Genomic DNA, 11533 nt, shown 5'->3' on the forward strand with positions numbered 1-11533 from the left:
CACAAATCAAAAACGCTTTGTTACATGAATTTTACACGTCGCAACTATAAATCTTTTTTATCATTTTTTGCTTAAGCGCGTTTAACAGCATTTTCACTTATGTTATGGATTATATGGCGTTTAAAAGGGGCAGTTAGTGTGGGCTGAGGGAAAATTGAAACGGCAGGAGGGGAAATCGGTAAAGAAAACTCGAGGCAAAAGATTAGAGCTCCTGGTGACTCGGCCAAACAGCCCTGGGGGGGGGGGGAGACCCAGGGGCATGCAGTTTGCAGGAGCAAGGGGGAGTCAATACGGCGCGAAGTAAGGATAAAATAACAATGGCCCTTACATGCTTGACCTACATGCAATAGGGGCTACAATTATCTCGACCCAGAACCCGCGTTACCCTAATTCAGGGGAACGGGAAAGAGTCCCTAGGCTCTGGGAACGAGATTGTGGCCTCTAAATGTGATGGCAAACCAGGACGTATTGTAACGGCCCGGTGTAACGGATTCCTTGTTGCTCATGATGTTTCTTGGGTGAGCAAACGAGCGGGACACACAACAAATGTACTGTGTCCATGCCGCACAATTAACAACGGGGAAACATTTGTCGCGGACACAAAATGTGTCTGACAAAAAATCAGAAACATTTTTTGTGTCTCGGATACAAATTTTGTGTGCACGTCAAATGTTGCTCGTGCGGTCAAACGGGGAAACATTTGTATCCGCAAGGATGTATCCGCAAGATTCCTCATTTGCCACCACCTTAATCAGGGTCCCAAAGAGTTTAGGGCTCCAGGGCTCCGCCCCTGCCAAAACACTCCCTCTCCTCCCTCATTTTGGGACACCTGGCTAAGGGACGGACCATTTTTTTTTTTTTTTTTTTTTTTTTGGGGGGGGGGGGGGGAATGAACAATTTTCTGGTGCAAACTTTTTTTTAGTTTATGCATTTCTGCAAACAATTTTTTTCGAAATTTAAACTATGTTTTGTTATACATATCTCTTGCAAACAACTTATTTTGTCTTTGTATGCCCCGCAAACAATTTTTTTTAAATATTTTTCATACCCCCCCCCCCCCACTCACCCCCTCAAAAAAATTATGGTCCGTCCCTATTATGACTAAATTTTCATGCCTGAACGCATTTGACGGGTTTCTGTTATCAGCTGTTGTTTGACGTACGCAAGTTAGAAACTCGCTATGCACCAAAATACAGAAATTTTGACTTGACTTTGAATGTAGATTGTCAGCTTCAATTGTGCTCCAGGTGTGCTCCAAAACAGGTAGCACCATGTACTAAATAATTAGCATCAGTTTTTATTATGCAAAACAGATAGCAGCACATGACATGAATATTGCTTTTATTTTGAATGCCCCCATGCTAGGGTTTATCAAGCTGTGAGAGGGAGAACGTTTATTTCTATGGATTCATCGCTCTTTTTAATTTAATTAATACACCTTTCATGGATAGAAGATTTTGAAAAAAGCACAGAATAAATGTTTCAATGCTTTAATAAACATGCTGTTGACGACTTTTCATTTGGATGTTTTCTTTTCTCAGTGTTTTCTTCGAAGGGCCTAAATGCCGAGACGTCACGCAATTTTCCTCCTTGTTGCGTGACTAGCCAATATACCTGAAACAGGTCACAACATGCAAATTATTTTCCTTGTTTACAAAGCTGATCAAGAACGGGCCTTTTCGAGACACTTCGGCCGCTGACGAAGAAACTGAAATGATTATTGGGTTTAACTGCCTTTTAGATCAATCTCTTTTGTTCGTAAACGAATAATTACCTTATCTGATCGTCTGTTACAACAGAAGTACAGAATTGGAAACAGTTCAATATTTTGCAACAATAATGGACTCCTACAAGAATCCCACGGAAGTCGAAATGAATCAACTCGTTCTTCCAACGCACACAAACGAGCGGCAAGAAAACTGTCTCAGTGGCGGACAGTTGCTGAAATGGATGGACACTGCCGCTTGTCTCTCGGCTGAGAAACACGCTGGAACATCGTGTGTGACAGCGTCCATGGACGAACTCTATTTTGAACAACAGATTTATGTCGGCCAAGTTGTTAATCTCACAGCGCGGGTTAATCGCGCGTTTAACACAAGCATGGAAGTCGGAGTGAAGGTACAAGTGGAAGATTTACTCCGTGGCAAGATCCAAAAAGTTTGCGAAGCTTTTTTCACTTTCGTAGCATTGGATAAGAATCATCACAAACAGCAGTTGACTCCCGTCTTGCCTTTCACCGAGGAAGAAAAATCACAATACGCACTCGCGAACGAGAGGAGAAGAATGCGGATTCAGTATCCGGTCAACCTGAAAGAGCTTGCGAAGATGGAGAGTAGCAATGGAGGCAATGAAATCTGTACGACTCCGGAGAATCGAAGTCGCACTGGTGAAGAGATCGCTGCGGTGAATACCTCTCTGGAAAGCGTTGAGCTGGTTCTACCCCCGCATGCTAACCACCATCAGACAGCATTCGGTGGTCAAGTCATGTCTTGGATGGAGGCCGCCTGCACCATCACGGCCACTCGCCTGTGCCGCTCACACCCCCAGCTGCAAGCTGTCGACGAGGTCAAGTTTCGCGGACCCATCAAGGTGGGCGACCGCGTAATTATCAAGACAAGGGTGAATAACACTTATGACGTACACATGGAAGTGGGTTGCCGAGTAGAGGCGTATTCCGTCGGCGGTGAGGTGCGACACGTCAATAGCGCCTTCTTGATCTTTCTGGCTCCAAGGCGCGATGATGGAAGAGGAGGCCTGAAGATGTTGCCACAGCTACGAATAGAGACGGACGAAGAAAAACGCCGCGCCGTCGAGGCTATGGCAAGGAAACGCCTACGCTTTGAGCGTGAACAGATCCGTAGATCTGTCGGTCCTGTGATCGCCATACCTTGGAACCCGCGCATCAGCCAGCTGCTTAATTACAACAACATAGAAGCGTTGGTGAAGCTATACCAGCTGACGAAATGGGAGGAGGTGCAATCTTCTTCCAATGTCACGCTATCCAAGTGTGACAGTGACAACTACCTCTGTGTTAAGGCCACCTACTCCGTCAAGGTCCGTCCTGAAGTTGTCTTCTCCTTACTAAGCGACGAGCAGGCCCGTAAAGAATGGGACCCGGTGTTGATTAAGGCGCAAGTGATGGAGGTCGTTGATGATGGCGATGAGATTCTCCACATGGTGCTGCGTAACGCAACCAAACCAGATGATGTAGTGCTGTTGGTGTCACGCAGGGTTCCGTGTGATGGAAGAGACCACTTCACCATTGCCTACCGATCAGTCATACTAACAACCCTACCCCCATTCCCAGAGTACAATCGCAAAGAACACTTGTGCTCTGGGATGCTCATCAAGGAAACTGAGGGGGAGGAGGGTAAGTCGACCATCACTTACATCAATCAAACAACACGTGAATTGCAGTCTTACGTCATGGGTGATTTGATGGGCGTCACAGATGTTTACGTCAAGCGGTTCAAGGAACTGGAGACATTTCTCCTTGAGAACGCTTCTAGAGCTTCGCGTAAATAAAATTTCGCCCTTACCCCTAGGACCCGACCATACCGAAACATACGAGATCAAGCTAATTATAGAACCGAACCGTCTAGTAGCAAATTTGGATTGGATGTTCCCTACTGAATTGACTGAGTGTTTTTTTTTTCTTTTTAGAAAAATAGGCAGAAGACTGCCTATTTGTAGCTTCAGAAACATTCGTCACAAACCAACAGTACTTATTTCTTGGGCCATTAATTTGTCAAAAGATCCTGTTTTTACCGTACCTGGCCGAAGGAGTATTTCTTTTAGTAACTCTTGGAAAACTAAATGAAATGTAGACTTTACAAGCCAAATGTTAGTCCTGAAATATTCATTTGGATTCTTTGATGTACAAGTGAAGAAAAATTGTAAAATAATATTGTTCAATAAAATGGTAGAGTTCAAAACTGGTAACACGCCGAAGTCAATTTTAATAGACTTTTACAGGCTCTTTGCATGACACGGTCACGTGACCAATCATAAAACTGGGTGGCAGTACAAAATGGTGTACTACCACCAATTGTTATGGTTGACAAGATCACGTGACCGTGTCATGCAAATTAAAGGGCCCACTTTATCGACGCTTGAAAATAGTATCATCTTGGGGACTCTCTCATCCGCAAAATCTCTCGAGGGGAAGAGAGATCATATGGGGCGCGGAGAGAAAGAATTGTCTGTCTTTTCAGAGTCCAGCTCGCGCTTTATATTTCTCCCTCCCCAACCTTGCCAAACTTGTAAGCGAATTTTGAAGAAATTTTGGATTGGCGAGGTGGGGGGGGGGGGGGGGGACTGTCCTTGCATACCAAAGCATGCCTGTCTCAGTTATGAAAAACTCGCAAAATATAGCGAAGCGTTACGTAAGAACACGAAGAGAAAAATAAGATAACCAGAGTTTCCAAATGAAACTAACACTAATGATGGAAATACTAGTTGCATAGGAAAACAACTTTGAAAAATTTACTTGTTTCATAAGACAAGTGCGGAATAAGATCGAAAAACATCCTCGCTCACTGCACACCTATTGCCATGACAAGGGAAATGGTAAGTTGTGGGAAGATACCCGCAACTGGTAGGGCAAGAGGCACCCATATGTAGGAAGAGAGAAAGTCGCAATTCATCAAGCTAGCCAGTTCCAAGCTCTCGGTAGTTGAAGGGGAAAGCGAAAAAGGGGGGGGAGGGAAAAAAAAAGGGGGAGGAAGAGGGAGGCACAACACGACGGAGTTTAAAGAACTGACGTACTAATTATGTATGCAGTGAGAATGGTACGCCTCCCATCGCACCTAATCAAGCCTTGAATCACACCTTTCCCCTGATAAAAATAATATTTCCCAGACCAAATAAATACAAAATGTCAGATATAGTAGCGGCCTCAAGCCTCCGCATCCCCCCTCCCCACCTCCAAAAAAGAAAACATCGCTGAGGTCACATTTAAATTCAATTACCCCAGACTTTTTTTCAAACTTTCATGTTCCCCTGACTCAAAATAAAATTTCCTGACTTTTCCTGACCTTCAAGATTTTCACTTTTCCCTGGCCATTTCTTGACGTATGGCAACCCAAAACCAACTTCATTGGAGCGACTGCAACATCATGTACCTGACGTAATAATCAGCTAATAACAGACGAAATAGTATAAGCACTAACAGTTTTAATTGTTGACAATATTTTACCTTAGGTTATTGACAACTAAGGATTACCGTACCTACGTCCCATGATATACAGGACTTGTCTATGTCAAATAAACTGAAACATCTCAAAGTTTTACAACTTTAGTCCATCTAATATAATCCTTTAACGTGGCAATAAAGGCAGTTTAACTCTTAATCTTATAGAACGTTCCAAAAAAAGACATACCGTAAAACAGATCTTTATACAACTGCAGAATTGACATACTTTTATTCTATATAACGTGCAAATCCAAATTGGTGTCTGTTTGAGCTAAAGAGACTTCTGTAAATTCTTGCTTTCTTAGAATCAAACAAATTTACTATATGGATGCAAACCCAGTGTGGCCATTGCAATTTTATAACCTAAGACAGCACTTTCACGTATTCTTTGGAGTTAAACTTTGTTTTTATTAGCCTGCATGCAGCCGTCTCAGTCCTATTTCCTATTGGGCTATTTTTTTTATTAACTTTATGTTATTTGCTTTTTGGCAGTTTTTAGAAGTGAAAGGAGTTAAACTCGTTTTGAGTCATTTTGTTAATGTAAAAATTACAATGTATCTTCAAAATTATTGAAAAAGCAAGTGTAGTTACGTTACGATCTCTTCCCTTACGAAGATCAAAATAGATTACCAGCAATATGCACAATTTTTTTCCGGGCTAGGAGAAAAACAAAACAAAAATTCAGTCTTTTTGATGCTTAAAAAATTAAACAAACAGATGAGGTGGACGGGACGATCAAGAAATACCACTTAAACATTACTTCATTGAGAGAAATGAGCCATTTTTTTCTGGCTGTTAAGGTTGTTTGAAACAATTATTACTAAAATTCTGCAGTTGCAACTGTGACTGAGTGAGAGCAAAAACTCTTCAGAAGAAAAGCCAATTTAAAACATCTAAATACATGTACACCTTCATAGTTAAGGTAACGATATAAAAAAGCTATACATCTAAAACCTGCACTGCAGCTAGAAAGTCAGGTCTATTTTAACAAACTATAAAGTATAACTGCATTCCCCTCTGGATCTTTCACTTGCCAATGTCCTTCGCCGATGTTTCGAACTCCACCTGGAATTTCTGAACACATTTTGTTCACGTCATTCATCATAAAGCAAAGAGCAGTGTTTTTCACAGAGTGCGATTTTAGAGATGGGTGTGATACAAGTTGGAGTTCCAGTTTGTCTGAGAGAGGAAACTTGCGGTAGCTAAGCCCTTCCTCTATCTTGTTATAGGCCAGTGGCGTTGTACCAGTGATCAAGGTGTAAAATCTCTCTACTTCATCCATGTCCTTGTTCACAAAAAGTAAAATGCGCACTCCAGGGCAGGGTGACAATTTCTTGACTGCAAACAGGGGACCATCATTACTTGAAGCTTTGAAATAAACCTCGTCGCCATCTGAGATAGCTTGTGGCATGTTAACCTGCTCCCAATCTCTGGAGTTTCCCTTGACTACATTCAAACAGCTTTCAGAATTCTTTTGCGCTCGTTGTGTAAACATCAGCATAACACCCAGTGCCGGTGATGTCAGGCTACCGTTATCCATGCGCCTGGTCTTGGAAGCTGGAGAATTTGTGGGGCTTGCTCCATTGGTGAATTTGTGCTCTGGTTCTCTGACACACAGGAATGGGAAAGTGGACCGGTGTGATACCAGCAGAGAGGAAAGGGTATCCTTGAGTGAGGCACCTTCACCAGCAGGGGCAGCAAGTTCAATGTAGCAGGGCGGAGGAACTGTGAGAGACACAGCTGAAGAAAAAAAGAGACAGAAAGAAAATCAGTTTCTCACAACACTCACCTGAAAATAATCAAAAATTCTTTTTGTCAGTAATGTATGAGGTTCAGCAAATACCCCGATTTGTCAGTGGTGAACAGTTCAATTGTTTGCCCAAGGCTGAATAAATAATTAATCTGTCAGATACTAAGAAATCGCAATATTTTGTGATAATCCTGTTCAATTATATTGTTTTATCATTAGATTACTGATAGAATGATAGAAATGTAATTTGCAATGACCCACCCTTACCAAAGACTAATAAGGCATAAATTTAAAACAAAAGGTAATTAAATTGGAAGAAGAGGCACATTTACATTAACAGGGAGAAGGCAGTGGGCTAGGGTGTAAGAAAGGAAGGGGTGGGGAGGGAAGGTAATCAAGTCTGTTTGGATTGGGGTCCAGGGAGTTACTTCCTTAGAACAGTTACCGGTACATTGTATGTACGCTTTGGGTGGCAAAAAATTTCTCACTTCAGAAACAAAAAGGGCAGTCTCCTCCTTTTATAAATTGGGGCAAAAAATGTAAACATCATAACTGTGTTAACAGCTAGTCTTATACAAAACACACACAGCCATACTCATCTATATAGTCTGAGAATGCATTATAACCACAAAATGACAGTTTCTTTCTATTAGGCTGTTTTTATTTTTTTAGAAATATTAATAAGGATTTTACCTTGAATCTCAGTAAGCTTAAGATGAGAGATTTCCTCTATTTTCCCTTCTAGAAAACACTTTCCAAGAGCTTCGTAACCAGCAGGGCTCGAAAACTTCATTAAAAGCTGAAGACCACTAAAGCGGAGAGGTTCAAGTTTTGTATCACCACTCTTCTTTGACAGAGCATCTGTTACCTTCCTAATGGCTGCTTCATCAAGACTGGAGACACTGGAAGAGCTTTCAAAGCTTAATAAAGCTACAAGGTCATCTTGTCGAGAGTAACTGTGCCAAGCTTTACCTACATCAGAGCCCCATTTACTGTGCACCTGTCAAGAAAGCAACACATTGCAGTCAAACCTCTGTTAAGCAGATGCCTTCTCTCTTTAGCGGCCAGTTTTCAAAGTCTCAGTATTATCAATACTGAAAACAAAACCAGTGTATTAAATGGTCACAGCCACCTTCCTGTCATCCCAATGCCAGATTTCGAATGTTTTTTATGGCTCTATTGACAGCGAGAATATTATTTTGATTTTCTTTACTCAGCTTAAACCAATTAAAGGAAAATGTTTTACTTCAATCAAAATAAGGCTAAGTACAGTAAGGATGTCAATTTCATTGGACAAGCACTAGCTGGCGCATTTTACAGTCATGGACAAATTCTTTATGATTTCTTATTTTTTAGAGTGTGACATTTCTTTACTATTTGACATTATCAGTAGTAACCTTATTTAAATTATTTTTTTTATTTGTTTAACATGACCTTGAGCTCAAAAATGATAGTGACTGTGGCTAAAGCCCAATTATTAAATTGCTGTTGAGCCTGTTACAATTTAGCTGGAAATCAACAACTACTCATCTGCAGTTGGATTAATAATGGGACTTTAAATAAGATTTGAAGTACAAGAAGATTTGTGCGGCACCGGTCCAAGCGCAATAAGGTTGAAAATATCACTGTCCCCATTTTTGGGAGCTACATAAACTTTAGCCAGCATTCCACAACAGAATACCTGCCGGTGCTCCAGTTGGTGCCAGGTCTTATTGAAATAAAGCAACATCATTCAGGACTGGGAATTTTATATAAAAGCAGGCTTTACAGAGCGTTTCACAAAACTTTTGACAAACGGTTTGCAAAGTTCGTTTGAAATTTCCGAAGTTCGCTGCGAACTTGGGAATTTCATTACGTAGTTGTCAATCAAATCGCGAACTTCGAAACGAAGTTGCGAATTTCACATGCAACGAAGTTTGAAAGTTGCGAAGTTCGAATTGCTTTCAACGAGACAGTTCCAAGTCTTCCATCTATTTTCAATTGTAATGGCAGACTTGCCGAATTGTATTGCTGTGTTTAGGGGAAAAAAGGACGAAAAACATAGTGCTCAGCTAATGTTTAAATTACTCTCAGCGAACGGAATTATTTACAAGTAGACTTCAGCTGAAACGTCTCACTTCGGATCAAGTCGATATGATGTTTTCAAAGAAACTAAGCTTACCTTTCGATGCAAAACACTCGCTGATGTATCAAGTTGATTTGCTGCAGGAAGAATCACCGCTCCCAATTAATTCGAGGTATTAAAGAGTGCAGAGCGAAGAAATATTTGTGAAACTAAAACCAGCGGAGAACTGCAGTCGAAGGTGGAAATGCGCAAGGTAAGTTGTTTACGTATTTTTACCACCGAGAAGTTTCGTTCGTTTTTGACTTCAGTCTATGACAATTAATTTTCTTTCTATTGTGGCATTTCAATCGAAAATAGACAGAAGACGTACTTGAAAGCAACTCGAACTTCTCATCTTGCGAACTTAGCTGCACGTGAAATTCGCAACTTCGTTACGAAGTTCGCAATTTTATTGACAACTTCAAAATGAAATTCTTAAGTTCGCGGCGAACTTCGGAAGTTTCAAACAAAGTTCGCAAACCGCTTGTCAAAAGTTTTGTGAAACGCTCTGTAAAACATCTAGAGAACTGCGAATACATGTACAATGTACTACGGTAAGTACTATTGCATTCAAGTTTTGCATCTGCCAAAAATTAAATCAGCCATCATATGCATAATCAACATTTTTTCACAACTGAAAACCAGCCAGTTTATGCAACTTGACATAAATTATATTTAATAATAAAAACATTTCACACGCTTCCTCTTTCCCAATCACTGGGAGACTACTGTTTCCTTGCTTGTTTTTTGTGACATTGCATGTTTATTTCACCTGTTCAATCACAATCTGGCAACCAAGAGAGCCTAGAACAGGCTACATTATACAAAAGAAGACATGAAACAGCACCATAAAATTAAAATACACACAGGTTAATGGAAGAAAGCTGCATTCAGAATAAAATTTACACTACCACTTTTCCACTTAAGATTTTTTTCCTTTTCAGAATAATTTGTGGTTTATTTGAATTTCTTTTGAATGATTCTTTGTATGTTTTATTTCATACATGTATCAATATAATTTGTTCAATGTATGTTCAGACTAGTCCACACTTGATTAAAAGTAAAAGTACGCTGTAATTTAACGGAAACCTGCATATAAACTGTAGTTTAAAATGTTCTGATTATATAAAATGGCAAACAATATTTTTAATAACAGAGCAAACTGTCAAACCTTAGAAACAATTACAACTTGCAGAGTGTTAATCTATTCATTTGATTGTGACAATTTTGTCTTATAGATTTTAAATTATATTGAAATATGTTTTCATAACTACCACACAGAGCATAAAGTGATACAGAAAAAAATCCATGATATTGATTTGAAACAGTGCATGTCACAGAGGCAGAGCTTTCTACATATATTCATTAATCAAAATATCACAAACTGTCAATCACAGATAATGCAATTTCATACAAATGTCATGTCAATTTTAATGCGATAAAACAATGCCAATAACGTAAACCTACAAATGCGTCCATTTCAGTGTGGAGTCCGCCAATCGCTGAAGAAACCAGACTAGGAAATTGACAGCAAATGAGATCATCTTTAGGATAAACAGACAAACATGTCAATTTTCTACGACGATAAAAGATTTAGAGACGTTCATTTCCTCTGGGAAATGTCAGAGCTGGAAACAAGCCCCAGGCTGCGACCATACTTTTCTTATAACGAAGACTTTGCATTTTATTCTAACAGAATAAAACCGGAAATATCCCGCTAAAACACACTGAGAGGTTAATGTTTTCAACGAAAACAGGTTGAACTATAGTAGTCGATAAAAAGAAACAACTGCAGGTTGATCGAGGTCAATCAATGCAACCGTTTTTCGACATAAATTTTAGCTTGAGTATTTTCGAAGTGAGCGCGGTTCCCTGAAATCATTTTCGGGAAAGGTTTCTTCTTTAGAAATGTTCAATTGACAGAGGAATTGTACCAATTCACTTTTTACTTCTTTATCTCTTTTGTCCGAAATCTGTTAATCGTAATGCGCTTATCCTTTAGCGTTGACAACTGTGAAATCAAATCTCTCGGGGCATGCTTTTGAGAATCAACAGACAACTTTGCTAGATGTCTCGCCTCGCTAATACGCTTTATCAAAGACAACACAAAAGAACTTTTACCTTTTTCCGTCTTTGAGATACTTCTGAAGCAGGGTGGAAGTGATATGGAGGCTCCAAATGCGGAGAAAATATCTTTCGAACCAAATATCGCGTAGGGATTTCCGAATCTTTTTCAAGTTGGATAAGTCGAGTTGTAGCAGCGTCGGTTTCGTCTTGATCGATATCATCTGCGTCCAAGAACGCGAGATCATATTCTTCCTCTTTCACAGCAGCCATTGATTACACCGATGTTATTTTCCGTTACACTCGTTGACAAAGAGACCGTGGAAAGAAACGTAAACCAGATAGCGTGCCTTGAAAATTTGTAAGCCTCTATCAAAACGCTCCCCCTCGGGCAATGTTTTCTAAACAAATAACGCGAAAA

At 40.2% G+C, this 11533-nt stretch overlaps 2 protein-coding genes across 3 annotated transcripts; one reads left to right on the plus strand and one right to left on the minus strand.

Annotated features, from left to right (window-relative positions):
* The first annotated feature begins 1664 nt into the window (after positions 1-1664).
* LOC144629029 (acyl-coenzyme A thioesterase 11-like) lies at positions 1665-4068 on the plus strand. Of its 2 annotated transcripts, XM_078487199.1 has the most exons (2): positions 1665-3370; positions 3664-4068. In XM_078487199.1, exons 1-2 carry the CDS (start codon positions 1840-1842, stop codon positions 3669-3671), a joined length of 1539 nt encoding a protein of 512 aa, XP_078343325.1. In that variant the 5' UTR covers positions 1665-1839; the 3' UTR covers positions 3672-4068. The 2 variants fall into 2 exon arrangements, with proteins under 2 accessions (XP_078343325.1, XP_078343316.1); XM_078487190.1 differs by having other exon boundaries at positions 1665-4061.
* Positions 4069-5155: 1087 nt separating this feature from the next.
* On the minus strand, positions 5156-11509 carry LOC144629044 (uncharacterized). The gene is made up of 3 exons (XM_078487212.1): positions 11170-11509; positions 7638-7944; positions 5156-6934 (listed from the first exon to the last, which is right to left on the minus strand). The coding sequence occupies exons 1-3, from the start codon at positions 11383-11385 to the stop codon at positions 6174-6176; spliced, it is 1284 nt and encodes a 427-aa protein (XP_078343338.1). The 5' UTR covers positions 11386-11509; the 3' UTR covers positions 5156-6173.
* Between the last annotated feature and the right edge of the window lie 24 nt (positions 11510-11533).

This window comes from Oculina patagonica, chromosome 1 (genome assembly GCF_052425735.1).
Source record: "Oculina patagonica isolate OP01 chromosome 1, crgOcupat, whole genome shotgun sequence".
Lineage (NCBI taxonomy): Eukaryota > Metazoa > Cnidaria > Anthozoa > Scleractinia > Oculinidae > Oculina > Oculina patagonica.